Consider the following 16500-nt stretch of genomic DNA (forward strand, 5'->3'; position numbering starts at 1 on the left):
TCATTTTGAGTATCAAAGATGTTTAAACTGTTCAGCTGCTCCTGTTGAGGTCAGGAATACTAAAATTGAGCAGACAGGATCCAGACTGAGACAGCATCCTGATTCATGCGTGTGGTGGTTTTTTTTTCTCTGGCAAAATTTGCCTCGGGACAGGAAGGGCATTGGAGTTGTTTGAAAGAAGTCAGTGAGCTCTGCGTGTTGGCAGATAGTTGTTTAATGAATATGACTCATCTATTGATCAGGTTTGCAGGTAAACAGAAAAACCCTCATGTTGCTACAAGGCCATGCTGTCCTGGTCACGTGGAAGGCAGGCAGGCTTATTTGGTTCTAATTCTCCCTGACTTTTTAAAGTAGATAAACGATGGTAGAGTTAGGCTTTGAAAATGAGTTTTGGCCTCAGCTAATTGTTTCTCTCGAATACTACAAGCAGAAGTCAATTTGTTTTTAAAAGCATGAGTATAATGGCTCTGAAAGTGCCAGATGAGTGCACAAGCTTTTATAGTCCTTTCTGAGCCTGAAACAATGAAAAATTAGTGTTAAAAAGATTCATTCTTGGGGCGCCTGGGTGGCTCAGTCAGTTAAGTGTCTAACTTTTGGTTTTGGCTCAGGTCATGATCTCACGGTTTTGTGGGTTCAAGCCCCATGATGGGCTCTGCACTGATGATGCAGAGCCTGCTTGGGATTCTTTCTCGTGCGTGCACGCGCGCTCTCTCTCTCTCTCTCTCTGTTTTTCCCTGCTCACACTGTCTCTGTCTCTCTCAAAATAAATAAACCTAAAAAACTTTTTTAAAAGATTCATTTTGTTTCTGAAGCACTTGAAAAGCACTATTGAAGCCATTTCATAGGGTGGCTTAATAAAATAAGGCTTTTAATGATCTCGCCCTTTTAATTACAGGATGCTGGAATATGGTATTTATTCCACAAGGAACCTACTGGAGAATCCAGTGGATTGCAGCTCTTAGCAAAACCAGAACTCACTCCGTTGGGTATATTTTATAACAACAGGGTCCATTCAAATTTTAAGGTAGGTTCCTAGGCTTTATCAAAATCAGTTCATGGGATTTACAGGGTAAAGGATGCAATGCTGAGAAGTAGTACAAGGGAGAAATGTCAGTTTTAGATAAAACCTGACATCAAAAAAAGTAATTTGTGATTTAAAAAGCAGGCACAGGGGAGCCTGCGTGGTTCAATCGAGTGTCTGACTTCAGTTCAGGTCCTGATCTCGCAGTTGATGGGTTCAAGCCCCACGTCTGGCTTTGCACCAGCATGGCGGAGTCTGCTTCGGATTCTCTGCCTCCCTTGCTTTCTGCCCCTCCCCCACTCACCCTCACTGTCTCAAAAATAAACATTAAAAAAAATATCTTACAAAAGAAAGGAAACGCTTTCAGGATTATATACTAGATCCCATTTATACACACCCAGACATATGTACCAACATATTCACGTGCATAGGATCTGTATCATTATAACAATGGATTTGATCCCTGTGTCCTTGGTCCCGTCCCTCATTCCTACCTTCCCTCCTTCATTCCTTCCCTCCCTCCCTCTCACCTTCTTTCCAATCGTTAATACCTTTTAGGGATGTACATGTTATATAATATGCTACTGTGGGTTAAGAAGCATACTGCCTTTCTTCTCTCAGTTCACAGTGCTGGTAGAATGTCTGAAGGGGCATTTCGGACGAATTGTGTAGTAAAATATTGTTGATGATATTTGGCCCAATTTAAAATGATACAGGGGCACCTGGGTGGCTCAGTCTGTGAAGTGTCTGACTCTTGGTTTCGGCTCAGGTTGTGATCTCGCGGTTCATGGGTTCAAGCCCCGCATTGGGGCTCTGTGCTGACAGCTCAGAGCCTGGAGCCTGCTTCTGATTCTGTGTCTCCCTCTCTCTGCCCCTCCCCCATTCACATCCTGTCTCTCAAAATTAAATATTTAAAAAAATAAAGTGATACTGCTCAACTAAACCAAAGGCCATTTAGGAACTCCAGTTTCCACGATATTTAGTATTCATTCCCACCATCAAGTGATAAATATATTTGCCTCATGTTGGTCACAAGGCACTTGGATATTTTCATTATATAGTACCCTGATGTGATCCACATCAAAGTTCAATGAATACTTCCCATTTACAGTGCTGAGAGGATCCTTTAAAAACCTAAGTGTGCTATAATTTAAAGAGCTTAGACTTGCTTAAAGACTTGCGAGAGCAAAAAGGCTTGGTCAGAATTATGATTTTTGTGAGCTGAGTAGTTGATTCAGGCCAGTAATTATTGAGAGTACCATTTCAGAGTGGAAATGCTGAAAATTTTCTAATGATAGTGATATAAAAAACATCGTAGTCTAAGTTAACTTTTAATGTCATATACCAAGAGGACATGTAGGAATCTATTCTATTAATTAGAAGAATATCGTATCTAAATAATGAGTGGGTGATTAGGGTTTCACTTGTTTAATTTGGGACTGACTGTCCAGAATGATGCTTTATAGCCAAGGGAAACAGAACCCTTGGGGTCCTCAGACGTAACCTGTCATCTCTGGATCAGCCATAAATACACCAACACTGACTTTCTGGCTTTGGTTGCTCATGACACCTAAGTCTGTTTAGTACAGGTCAGTCACATCTATCTGATTTCCAACTGAGTACCATTTGGATGTCTCAAGGATTCATCACTAAAATGTGTTCAAAACTAAAATCCTAATTTGTATCCCTAGCCCAACTCCTGTATTTCTGTCTCACTGAATGAAACCCCTGGCCACCTGCATCCAGACAGAAAGATACGAACCTTTTATCGTTCTCTATCCCTCACCCTTAGACATTTTGTTAATTGCTAAGCAGTATCCTACCTCATAAAGATTCTCATCTATCCATTTTCCCCCATTACTACTGCCCAAGTCTCTGTCATCTTCATTTTTCTTCTGGATTACCAGGGTCATGTCCTACCTTATCTCTTAGCTCTCTTTTTTTCCTTTTCCCTTTCTGATCCATTATCCATCCTGTGGGCAGAGCATTCTTTCTTAATGCACAGTTCATTACATTGTCTTTATTAAAAGTCTCGTTGAATGGACTCGAGCACATTGACTCTGCGTTGTCTGCCATTTGCTTCTCTTTAGCCTTCTCCCTTGCTTTCCCCTCCTCCATACACTTCCTGTTAGTCCATCTAAGACTCTACTCTGATGTGCCCTGCTCTCCCTCACTTCCAGGCTTTTTGTACCAACGACTTCCTTGAGTACTTTCCTCTGGTTTTTCAGCTGCTTCCCACCCATGCCCCGCGGCCCTTCATCCCAACCCGCTCTTCTGTGTGGTTAGGTCCTCCCCATCCCTCATTGTTCAGCTTTAGGAGGTCACTGCTTTGAGTAGACTTTCCGTGCATCCTCTGTCTCCCACCGATGAGAAAGGTTTCATTTGGTGCCTCTTCTTACGTGCTGCTAAAGCGCCATCTACTCCCTCATCACTGCTTATCATACGAGATGGTAATTGTTTCTTTAATTGTATGTCTTCCTTCTGGTGTTGTGCCAACAACAGCAAAGACCATGGTTTCTTCATTAATGTATAACGCTTGGTACCTACTGGAAGGTAAGCACTAAATAAATATTTGTTGAATGACTGAATACGTAAAATCATAAAAATAGCCAGAAAGGCAATTGTTTTCATAGAGCCTTTGCCTTGCCCTGTGCTCCTCTGCCTTCTCTTTGGTGGATGCGATAAGCTACAAGTAATTTTCATGAGTCATGAGAAGTGTGTAGATACAAATGATTCATGTTCATTTCAGTCTATTATTATATTTTTCAGGCTGGCTTATTTATTGACAAAGGTGTCAAAACAACGAACGCCAGTGCGGCAGACCCAAGGGAATACCTCTGTTTGGATAACAGCGCAAGGTAGAGTCTGTCTTTTCACACCCCATTCTGGCCCTATCTTGCCCAAGCAACACTTCCTGAGTTTTAAGTCATTGTGCTTTGTTCTCCAGTAACACGTTTGAACTGAAGTTTTCAGCGTTTGCAGGAAGGCTTTGGGGAAACTCTTTTTTTTTTTTCTCCTCTCTGCTGTTCTAGGTCCTGTGGCTGGTTTGTTTGTTTTAAAATCCAATTATTGAGATGGCAGAGACGTTGATACTTTCCCCTTTCTTCACAGTTGTAAATTGATGTTAGAGAGATAGGCAGAAAGAGAAAGAAAACAGAGAGAGAGGTGCTGAAAACAGGGTCTCCATTTGGCCTGACAGAGAACATGACTCACTGAAACACAAGCTAAGATGTTTTAGTATACTTCCAGAACACCAAGGCATATCGAATTTATTGTTAGTGGTCAAAATGGAACATTGCATTGAAACGTATTTCACAGGGAAAGGTCTTGAACTTGATGAGCAAGCTAATTTGGTTCAGTTGTTTGTAGTCTCAGAGTCCCATCATCTCTGGGCTCTATGTTGCCCCCCTTTATAACCGCAAAATGTGGTTGGGAGAGGGAGAACATTTCAACAAAGTTCTTCTATGTGCTCTATATGAGCCAAAACAAATAACATGTCTCCAGTGGAAAAAAAAAGTTTCTGGAAAAGATGGCAACTTAAAGTCCTATTCAGCAGAAACTGCGTACATGTTATTTTCCTCTACTTCAAGTTGATTGACCGACCAAAGTTTCTAGGTTTAATGGGCTCTGTTGATAGATATTTAAGAAGAAGACACCAGGCCCTACTGTTCACAGGGGAATAAGATAGGATCCTCACTGTAGGTCGGTAAGTCCATTTAAGTGTGAGGCAAGATCCTTGGAACACAGTAATAAGGGATGAGGCCAGGGGAAAACTGGAGAGAGTACAGTTAGTAAAATTACTCATCAGGACTCCTTAAAGGTCAAGTTGAGCCTGAAATATTTTAAGGCAATGATCAGATGACATTTGAGAAACCAGGAAACTATGGACATTGTTTAAATAAAACACAAGTTACTGGACACCTAGTAGCTAAGCAAGATATGAAATGGGAAAATAGGAGATGAACTTAAAAAGAAAGGAGCCTAGAGATAACAATGAACTTTGAACCAGGAAGAGGATATTAACTGGCAAAACAAAGAAATCTTTGCTGGAAGGACATGGCTGCTTTTTAAGGGTTTATTTTAACTGGTAGAACTAGTAATGTGTGCTTTGCTTAGTATTAACAGAAACATGCTTAAACACAACACAATTGAATTTCTCTTCCCTGCCTTAAAAACGTGTGTGTGTGTGTGTGTGTGTGTGTGTGTATGAATGGATGGATGAGAAAATACAGTTCAGAATTCATTGGTACTTTAATTAGGCTTGAGAGTAAAACAATTTATCCATAATGGCCTGAGAAGCTCTTTACTGGGCATGTGTGTATATTATGAGAATGATAATTTTTTTTCTCAGCTCTTCATTATTTCTCTTACCAGTTTATAAATGCATACATAGTGGGAATTAGACTCCATTTGGAAGTTGTTATTGGAAAGAATAACAAGATTGTGGAAGATGAATAACAAGACACTTGGTAGTTGGTGTATACATTTAATTTTGTATAAACTAATGCGTAGAATATGCCCACGTACATTCATGTAGTCCAGACATGAGTAAGAATGATAAAACACTAACACAATGAGTAATTAGCCAGCCCATGAATTAAACATCAGGCTCATGGGATCCAGAAGATATTTAGTCTATTCAACAAAGGGGAAGTTGACTCAACAATTAATCAGATGAGCCTTTCCGTGTGTCTTCAAGATGTGAAATTACAGGTAACCCAAGAAAGCTCTTGGTTTGACATTGGGACATTTTGTCTAAGGGAATGAAAGAGCACAGAGACTAAATAGTATTTAAAGCCAAGGCCAATTAAGGGAGGTTGGGATGTGTGCTGAAATGAAAGCTCATAATTGAGGATGATGAAAAATTGGGAAAGTTAACTATTGTCTACACATCAAGTGGGAAAGAGGTTGGAAATAAAGGGCAATAAAGGGTATCCAAGCAAGTGGTCAACAGTCGATGTATATGGATAGAGATTTCAGAAAAAGTGAGATGGCTACATCAGAGAATCAGTATTGCCTTAGGATCCTTTTATTCTTTCTCTAACTTTCTTTTAGAACGTTGTGTAGTTTTTCTTTCCAGAACTCTTCCATCTGCTTGATATTGTGTAATGACTGCAAAACTCTATGGCAGCAACCATAATTGCCAGAGAGAGGGTGATGGCCCAGAGTCAGACTTTTCACCTCTTAGGTCAGAGCTCTTTAGTGTAAATGGTCATGTACACAATCTAAGGATGGATATAATGCTTTCAGACTGCTCTCCTATGGTCCATTCTCTAGAGTCCTTTCACTTAGTAGCAGTGAGTGACCAGTTTATAAGAAAAAAGCAAAATCTGTTGTATAACTTCCTTGATTCCGTGTTTCTGAAGACTGTCCATCACAGTATCCATCCATCCATCCATCCATCCATCCATCCATCCATCCATCTTTCTATTTATCCACCTACTTTATTGAGGTATGATTACCATCTAAAAAGCTGTGCGTATTTAACGTGTACATCTCAGGGAGTTTGGGGATACGTATATACCCATGAAACCATCACCACCATCAAGCTCCTATACATAGCCATCACCTCCCAAAGTTTTCTCACCTTCCTTTATTGTTATCATTTAAAAAGCTTAAGAATATTTTTTGTGTTTTTGTGGTAAGAACCTTTACTCTACATCTATTGGCTTAGCAAATTCTAAGTGCACAATAGAATATTGTTAGCTATAGGCACTGTGCTGTATGATAGACCTCTAGAATTTGTTTATTTGCATAACTAAAACTTTGTATCCTTTGACCATCACCTGCCTATCTCCTGCTCTCCCTCGGACCTCACATCCATTACTCTAATCTCGGCTTTTCCTACTGCATTTAGAATAAAGAACCATGTCCTTGTCTGGCATATGCTCACTTCTCTGTCCTCTGCCCCATGCTTCTAAGTCTCCAGCCAACTTGCTTGTTTCTTGGCCAGGCTCACTCATGCCCAAGGACCTTTGCATTTGCTGCTCTCTGTGCAGGTCTTCTTCTCCCATGATAGCATCTATTGTGCCAGCAGCTATGGAAGTGGCATTTGTGCAAATGATGTTTCCTGACTGCATGGTTTGACCATCTCAGCCTGCTGAATTGGTTTTTGGAAAATAAATTATCTAGTTGTTTCTCCACATCCCCACCCCACAGCTTTGTAAGATTAAGATAGAAATGATCTTTTTAAAAAAAATGGTGGCCTTGGAACACCTGGGTGGCTCAGTTGGTTGAGCATCCAACTCATGATTTTGACTTAGGTCATGATCTCATGATTCATGAGTTCGAGCCCCACATTGTGCTGACAGCAAAGAATCTGCTTTGGCTTCTCTCTCTCTCTCTCTCTCTCTCTCTCTCTCTCTCTCTCACACACACACACACACACACACACACACACACAAAAGAAATAAGTAAACATTTAAAAAATAGGCGGCCTTATGGAATTATTTATTTGATTTATTATAGTGGTTTGACACCAATTTTTTTGACCTTTTCATTAATGTTCTTGTAAGTATTGTAGAAAGAAGAGAAAGAAGAGGTAAACTTTAGTGTTTGTAATTAACAAGTTAATTAAATACACTCTGTTTTAAATTTAGGCATTTTAAATATTGAACCAGTTTTATCTCTGTATCTAAAACATCTCATTAGCACACAACTCAAATAATACTCTAGTTCACATATATGTATGTTGAAATACCTGATGAATTTATTTAGTGTGTTTATATTAGTTTCATGTAGCTTCAGAATTTGTGAAAACATACCAGATTTCTTAGTCTGAGGTTTTTGTTAATTTGTTTTGAAAATGGTTTTAGTGCTTAGAATGTTCTGTAGTGTCCTATCCTATAATATAAGTTCCTTTAAGAAAATAAGATATGAGGGGCGCCTGGGTGGCTTAGTTGGTTAAGTGTCCGACTTTCGCTTAGGTCATGATCTTGTGGTTCATGGGTTCGAGCCCTGCATCGGGCTCTGTGCTGACTGCCAGCTCAGAGCCTGGAGCCTGTTTCAGTCTGTGACTCCCTCTCTCTCTGACCCTCCCCTGCTCATGCTGTCTCTCTCTCTCTCTCCTAGAAATAAATAAAACATTTAAAAAAAAATGTTTTTTTAAAATAAATAAATAAAAGAAAATAAGATATGAAAGCAGTTCTCTGGAAACTTATATAAATAAGTGTAATCTTTTTTTCAATATCTGAAATATGATAGTTAAGTTGTAAATTGTGCCTTAAGTTTTGTTTGTTTGTTTTGGTCACATATAAATCCTGCCTTTTGACACTTAAGCTTGCAGTTGTAAATAACTGATTTCCAATGCTTTTTTTAAAAAGTCCTTTTTCCTTTTTTCTTTAACCCCAAGGTTTAGGCCTCATCAGGATGCAGACCCTGAAAAGCCACGTGTTGCTGCTTTAATTGACAGGCTCATTTCTTTTAAAAATAATGACAACGGAGCTTGGGTCAGAGGGGGAGACATTGTCGTTCAGAATTCAGCGTAGGTATTCTCTACAAAGTCATTATCTGATGCCACCTATGTGTTTATTTTTTTAAGGTGATTAAAAAAAAACTCAGTGTGCTGAGAGTAAGGTGATAGTTCCTGGAATTACATTATTATTATTATTTTTTAAATTTATTTATGTTTAGTAATCTCTGCGCTCAACGTAGGGCTGGATCTCATGACCCCGAGATCAAGAGTTGCCCGCTCTCCTAACTGAGCCAGTGGGCACCCCTGGAATCATATTATTATTATTATTATTACTAATAGGTGGGGCGAGCTCTGAGGAAGTGTTTGCTCGCGCTCACAGACGGCAAATGTTTGGAATCATTCATTCTGTTGCTTTTATTGGAATTGAACTTGTCTGGTGACATGAGAGTTTTTTGATGAGATTGAGCAGTAACTGGGGATTTAACTTTATATAACAAACATCATCTATGTCAGAGAGTTAAATACAGATTTTGAAACTACCTGGATTTTTTTTTCCCTTTCCTTTTGGAAACTCAGAAGTTTTTCTGTTGCTCTGTCACTGCCATTACAAATACAAGTCGTGAATTCCACCTTCCTAAGTCTGTTGACTTACGGCTTATTATGACTTGAGGCAGCAAGCATCTTACTTTTTTCCCATTTGCATGATTTTAGAAGTCTGATATACAGTGAGCTAAGATTTGGTGTTCAAGAGTCTAGAAAAACATGTTGTTTTTTTCTGGCTGGCACCATCATTAACTTATTGGCATTTTACTGTCACTTCTGACTGTCATGAGGCAAAAAAACAATTTTGCATTAATCTGTAGAAATAGCATGGGTATTAAAGTGGAAAATTTTGAAGAGAATCCCATGACCTAATTGCTTTCAAAATAATCATAAAAATAATACAGCTGACACTTGTGTACTGGTTACTATGTGTAGGCACTCTACTAAAGAGTTGGCATCAATTAGTATGTTAAGGCCCTCAAGTATCCAGTCAGGGAGGTTATGTTCTTGGTTCCACTTCTAGGTAAGAAAATTGAGGGGCGTCAAGGTGAATGACTTGCCCAAGGTCACGTGGCCAGTAACCGGCAACGCTAAGATTTGAACCAGGTGCCTTCACTGTGGAGAGTGTGCTTTTAGTTATTAGGAAGTGAAACACTTTTTTTTGTGGTCTTGGAGAGTAAACATTATTGGAACCTCCTGGATTTTCCCAAAAGTTAAGTATTGAGAGAACTTATCTCTTCTTACATGAGGTGATAAATGTTCTTTTATTCTTTTTTCTCATAGATTTGCAGATAATGGAATAGGACTGACCTTTGCCAGGTTTGTAATTATTTTTAAAATACTTACCTGATTATTTTAATGCTGTAAGGTAAAATAGCCCTGGTTTTTTGGTGTGTTTTTTGGAGAAAGTGGGTTTGACCGCATCTTGATCGTTCTATCATTATATTAGCAATTGAAAAAAAAAAAAACAGCACCCACTTCCTGATACCACTAGAGGGCCCAAATCCATTTTTCGTAATTAATTGAATTCACACCAAAGTCATAGGTTAATATAGCTGGAATTCCACAGAAGGGTTGGCCTATCATATTTTTGCCTTAGAAGAAAACACTTGAGAGGAAGGGAATAAGAGTTGGGAGTGTATTAAATATTTTCTTTCTTAGAAGCTGGTCTAATTTTGCAGTGATCTTTAAGAACCAAACTTTTAATGTTACATATTTTTCTACAGACAACAGTTATTTTGGATACTGTCTTAAATATGCCTGTCATCTACGTGTTACATTCAGGACAAATTCATTCTCCCCACGTAGAATACTGTTGTTGGAGACTAAAATAATCAGTTGTTGCTGTTAAATGAAATTTCATGTGTTTAATGTGCAAGTCATGTATTAATTTATACGAGGTATGTTCACAGTTTAGGACTTTTTGATGACTTGGTAATATGTATTAGAAAAAGCTCCTAGCTGCTTTGAAAATTCCTTAGCTTTTAAGTTATAGTGTGTCTTCATTTGAGGGTCAATTTAAATTTCCTGGAGGTGGTGAGGTAATGGTTATTCTCATTTCAACAGTGATGGAAGCTTCCCAAGTGATGAAGGTTCTAGCCAGGAGGTATCCGAATCTCTCTTCGTTGGGGAAAGCAGGAATTATGGCTTTCAGGGTGGTCAGAACAAATATGTAGGCACTGGAGGAATAGACCAGAAGCCCCGGACCCTACCTAGGAACAGGTAAGCATTGCTTTAGCAGTAGACTGTTAAATTTGAACAATAGATGAAAACCTAACCCCTAACGAGTTTCTATAGTAATCCTGGGTGGATTGGTTCTCACTGTAATGCTTTTCCCACCTTATCTTAATATTATTACCATTAGTAGTAGTAGTAGTAGTAGTAGTAGTAGTAGTAGTAGTACCATTATAATTGGGTACATTCTGGAAACTTGGAGCATTAAATATCATGCACTTTATAGATTTCATTATTATTTGTATAATGAAGGAAACCATTTTCTTTTTCATTCCTTGCTTGAGGCCTTATGTAAGCTGCTGACTTTTTTGTTTTCTTCTTTCTTGAGCCACGGAAAGTGGCCAAACTGTAAACTATGACATTAGATCACTTTTGGCCTCAACTTGTGAGGTGGGTTTGCAGAAATAGCCACTGGAAAAAGGAAATAACTTATTGAAAAAAGTCCTAGAAAATAAGAGTTGGTAGATGCCAAAACAGACTCAAAACCCAACCACGGCTGTGCAATCACCAGTGTTTCAGTTCGGAGTAGACTTTTGGCATGTTTTCTGTCAGAATCATCACAGAGTCACTAAAATAGTACTTAGCACTAGAAAGATGCTTCCGAGCTTTTAGGGAATTAGTAACTAATTACCCCACCCATACCTCAGTTCTGAGACCCAGTTCAGAATTGTCCTCCTCCTTTTACTTGTGAGAAAAACTCATGTTCTGAAGGTCTCACGTTGGACCCGCTGCCAGAATTCATCAAGCATCAGTTCCCCTAAAGTTAGACTCTGTATGCAGACAGTGGGCTAGGAGGGGTTGGGGGAACGGGCCAAATGGACTGCTCACTCTGAGGGGCGGAGTGTTGGCAAAAGAGCTTTTAGTAGCTTCTGGCAAAGAGGGAGCTTGATTCCACTCCCCCCGTGCTGTCGTTGGGAAATCTTGAATGCCATTGTAATAAGCTACGCTCTGTGTAGCCCGCCTGTTCATCAGACCGTGGAAGCCACATGGAATGAAACTTCAGGGATTTTTAATAGCTAACATTTATTAAGCGCTTGCGATGTGTCAGGCCCTGTTCTAAATACTTTATTCTTCACCTAATCCTTGCAAAGCCCAGTGAGTTAGGTACTGCCATTATCCTGCTTTATAGATGAGGGGTTTACTAAAAGTAGCTGAGATAGGATTCAAACCCTGTTTGCCTTCGTTGCTTTGCTGTGCCCATCACAGGGTTTATCTGCAGTATGGGGGTGGCCAAATCCGTTCTTTTTATTTGACATTGTCCTCCAGTGTTTTTCTTTTCCTTTTTTTCTTTTTTCTTTTTTTTTTTGAGAGAACACATACACACGAGTGGGGGAGGGGCAAAGGAAGGAAGGAGAGGGACAGACAGAATCTTGAGCAGGCTCCACGACCAGCATGGAGCCCTCTGCGGGGCTCAATCTCACAACCGTGAGATTGTGACCTAAGCCAAAATCAAGAATTGGATGCTCACCCAACTGAACCACCCAGGCGTAGCCCCCCTTTTTTATTATTGAAGTGTAGTTGACATACAATATTATGTTAGTTTCAGATGTACAAAATATTAATTCAAGAGTTATATACATTACGTGGCCTTCAGGTTTATTTCAAAATGCTTATTGCTTCTTCACAAAGGAGAATTTTCTAAAACAAAGATTCCTCATTGGCCAATGGATCCAGTGTTTATTTTCCTGTATCTTTACAACTTTTTCTATGAGAGAGAGCCACTTTGGGATATATCCGTAGAAGTACATCAATACGCATAAATTTTTAACCAGGCTACTTCATTTTCTTGCTGGCATGTAGGCTTTTACTGTAAAACACTGCCAACTTGTAAGCTGCTGTTCCATAGAAGTCCTCTGCAGTGCCATTAAAGAATTTAAGAAGGGAGAAACCTAAGGAATTCAGACTATTATGGGTTTTGTACCTTAATTATGATTAATGATATATGATTAGTAGGTTAAGGAGTTTGTGTTTGAACAGAAAGAGGAAAATGAATAAACCAAATTTCTCAATCCAGCCAGCCCCTTTGACATAGTAAGACTTAAGGATTTACACTTTTATGCTTTTAAGTATATCATTTCACCTTATTACTATCATTTAGTGGCTTGAAAGGAGGCTCTCTCTGTGAAAGCACGGATTTGTCTTTTATTCTCCTGCCAGAGATTTTGGAACCAAAACCGAAGTATAGGAGTTCCCAAATAAAAGGTCTTAACTGAGTTGATTCAAGGAAGCAAAAGTCACCTCTTCAGAGAGGCCTCTATTCTGTCCAAAACGGCACCTCTTTTCTACCCAGCCTGTTGCATTATCGTGTCTCTGCCTGCACAGCACATACTGCCCGAGATTACCCTTGTTTTTCTGTTTGCCTTTTCCGTGGTTTTGCTCAGGGATTTTATCATGGCACTGCTGTACCCTGGAATTGTGCTTAGTGTGTACGAGATATTCAACAGTGTTTATAAAACAAACGTGTAAGCGACATGCCGGTGCAGGGATGGGCCCGTGTGCATTAAACAAAAATCTTGTGTTTCAACAGGACGTTCCCAATTAGAGGCTTTCAGATTTACGACGGGCCCATTCATCTAACCAGGTGTACTTTCAAAAAATATGTGCCGACTCCAGACAGGTACACTAGTGCTATCGGCTTCCTTGTGAAGAATCCCTGGCAGATGACCCCCAGGAATAACATCTCCCTCGTGAAGTTTGGTCCACATGTAAGTATGTTCTTGTGGTACCTATGTGGTGGCCACTGCAGGAGAAAGGGGTAGCACATTCCCAGAGACAAACACACAATCCAAGTTTTCGTACTGAGCCTTTACAACTGGGAGGAGAAATATATGCCAGAGAGACTCCTAATTCCATGCACGTTGTTCCATGGAGTTCAAGGGGAAAACAGAAGTCCCGTGTGACCTGGGGTATCTTTGACATTCAAGTGATGTCTCGAAAGGGACAATGTCTTAAAGTGATAGCACAGGACTGGGGATAGTGGGGTTTCATAGGAACGAGAAGACATAGGATTTGCGGAAGTTCGTTGTAATAATCTGTGAAGTGATTTGAGTTCTGCCTGGTATTTTCCTTGTCTGGGGCTTATTCTTCTGGAGAACCAGAGGCTAAAAGGATGGGAAAGAAGAGGAATGCTGGTGTGGTACAAAGCAAATACAGATAAAAACTGTTGGCAGGTTTTTACCAAGACCGCAAACAAGACTGAGAAAGAATTGTTTACAGTACAGTGGCCCAGAGGAATCCTTTCCGTAGTAGTTCATCAGTGGCCTCTGTGCCGTTGGTACACAGGACAGTCCGGTTACGTACCTCTCGCTCCACCATCTTGCCCATTCCAAAATGACCTTGGTACACGGAGACTGAGTCTCAGACCATCTCGCCCGCCGCTTCCACAAGCGGCCACAAGCGGGAAGTGGCTCCCACTTCTCTCATTCACGTCCACGGGCTGACTCTGCGGTGGCCTAGTTTAAAATAGAACATGGGATGGTTTACCAAAGTCTGTATCTGGTTTTCCAGAATGGCTGAGGCAGGAAACGGAGGCCCAGGTGCAAATCGGGATGCCGGCTTGGTTGGCTCATTCTCTTTTAGGCCACATGACTGCAGGGGGGGAGGGAGGGACTGCACTCGCAGGTCGCTTCCCACATGAATAAATAGGGCGCTCTTCGGGTCAGCTGTCCAGTGTGGAGGCTGGGTGTTCACCTGCTATGAACACAGACCTCCATACATGGAGCTACAGTGACCGTGTGGTTCTGAGAAACAGTTCATTAGGTATTGCGTTGGTTGTGGCATTCGGAGTTCTAACATCCAGCTGTCCAAGTGCAGTGGTCATCATCCAGAAGCTCTGATGGTGCTGATGCCTGGGGACAGCTTATAAAGGGAACATTTGCCACATGTGTGCTACCTGAAAAGGTGGGAACCATGCCCCAAACTTGTCTTAGGTTCAACCACAGGAGGTCCAAGAGAAATGAGAAAAAAAAAAAGCCTATGACTAAGAACCTAGAGCCAGCCACTTGTCACAGACATCACTGATTTTTTCCTTGAGTTGCTTATCATTTAGATATTCAGTTGACTTTAAAACATCTGAGGGTGATGGGGCACCTGGGTGGCTCAGTCAGTTGAGCATCCAACTTTGGCTCAGATCATGATCTCAGGGTTGGTGAATTCGAGCCCCAAGCCCCACATCGGGCTCGCGGCTCGCTGCTGTCAGTGCAGAGCCTGCTTTGGATCCTCTCTCTCTACCCCTACCCAGTTTGTGCTCTCTTTCTTTAAAAAAAAAAAAAAAAAAGTGTGCCTTCATGGCTTAAATAGCATGAATTATTTATCACTAATAAGCAGCTAAAGGCTATAAAACATGTAATCTGCAGCCTGCTTTGCAGCCATGTACTACGTGTTTAATAAAAGCTTTGGGGGCACCTGAGTGGCTCAGTCAGTTGAGTGTCTGACTTCGGCTCAGTTAGTGGTTTTGAGCCCTGCATCGGGCTCTGTGCGGACAGCTCAGAGCCTGGAGCCTGCTTCGGATTCTGTGTCTCCCTCTCTCTCACTGTGCCTCCCTCCCTGCTTGTGCTCTGTCTCTTTCTCTCAAAGATAAATAAACATAAAAAATAATAAAAACAAAATAAAATTTAAAATAAAAGCTTCAAGTTAACTCTACCTGATATAAAAATTACTGAGCTGGGTTTGGTCTATGTTGAGGAGACAGTAACATACACTTTACAGCAGATTCTTCTGAGTTCAGTGGTCACCCAGGAAGCATACCGAGGCGACACTTGGCCTGGGTTTCTGTTTTTTAGCATAGGAGGCTGGGGGGAGTCAAATGAACGAGCAGCTTAGGCATTTGGAGTAAAATAAAATGACAAACTAGCTCAGAAGATAGAATTTATAATAGGCTTTTATTTAACTGAGGTATAATTGCATACAGCGAAATGCACATGCCCTAAGTGTCAAGTTTATAATGTTTAACAAAGACGCATGACTACGTATTTCCCTTCCCCACAACTGTTCTGATTCTCTTATCGTAGGTTAATTTTGTCTGGAGAGCAGGTCATCGTTTTTAAATGGAAAAAGAAGGAAAACAACGAACTATATTTTTAACATTTGCTACTTGAACTCCACAAGGCTTTGCCATTCCCTCCCCCCCACTATGTCATAATTAATTGAAAACTTTGGGTGCCACGGTTGATGACTATAAACTGTGACTCAGAACTGCTCTTCCCTCAAAGCACATGGACGTGTGATATGATTTGATGGACACGCATTAGGATCCTTGCAGGGGATGCTGGCCTTCATCTTGTGATGTCTTTGTCTTTTCCTGCTGGCAGGTCACTCTGAATGTCTTCTTCGGGAAGCCTGGCCCCTGGTTTGAAGATTGTGAGCTGGATGGTGATAAGAACTCCATATTCCACGACATCGACGGCTCTGTGACAGGATACAAAGATGTGTATGTGGGAAGGATGGACAATTACCTGATCCGCCACCCAAGCTGTGTAAACATTACCAAATGGAATGCGGTGGCCTGCAGTGGAAACTATGCCCAGGTAGGCCAGAAGGCTCTCTGTGCCCGATCCCCACCTCCTCAGCGTGACTGATACTTTCCAACGCATGACCTCCCTTTAGAAAAACGAGAAAAAAAAATCATTAGGAATCATGGACTCCTACAAATTTTTAAAGTTTATTTCTTTTGAGAGAGAGAAAGAGAGAGTGTGTGAGCAAGCACGGGATAGGAGCAGAGAGAGAAAGAGGGAGAGAGAGAATCCCATGCAGGCCTTGCGCTGTCAACATGAAGCCCGACGTGGGGCTC

At 40.8% G+C, this 16500-nt stretch overlaps 1 protein-coding gene across 1 annotated transcript in view; it reads left to right on the forward strand.

Moving 5' to 3' along the window:
• CEMIP2 (cell migration inducing hyaluronidase 2) overlaps positions 1–16500 on the forward strand; it is a 71542-nt gene that overhangs the window by 31327 nt on the left and 23715 nt on the right. The window contains exons 11-17 of the mRNA XM_077759393.1: positions 896–1024; positions 3791–3879; positions 8373–8504; positions 9762–9797; positions 10545–10700; positions 13240–13417; positions 16022–16237. Of these exons, the coding sequence (XP_077615519.1) occupies positions 896–1024; positions 3791–3879; positions 8373–8504; positions 9762–9797; positions 10545–10700; positions 13240–13417; positions 16022–16237 (936 nt within the window). The remainder of the gene's footprint in view (positions 1–895; positions 1025–3790; positions 3880–8372; positions 8505–9761; positions 9798–10544; positions 10701–13239; positions 13418–16021; positions 16238–16500) is intronic.

This window comes from Crocuta crocuta, unplaced genomic scaffold (assembly GCF_008692635.1).
Source record: "Crocuta crocuta isolate KB4526 unplaced genomic scaffold, BGI_CrCroc_1.0 scaffold41, whole genome shotgun sequence".
In the NCBI taxonomy this organism is placed as follows: domain Eukaryota; kingdom Metazoa; phylum Chordata; class Mammalia; order Carnivora; family Hyaenidae; genus Crocuta; species Crocuta crocuta.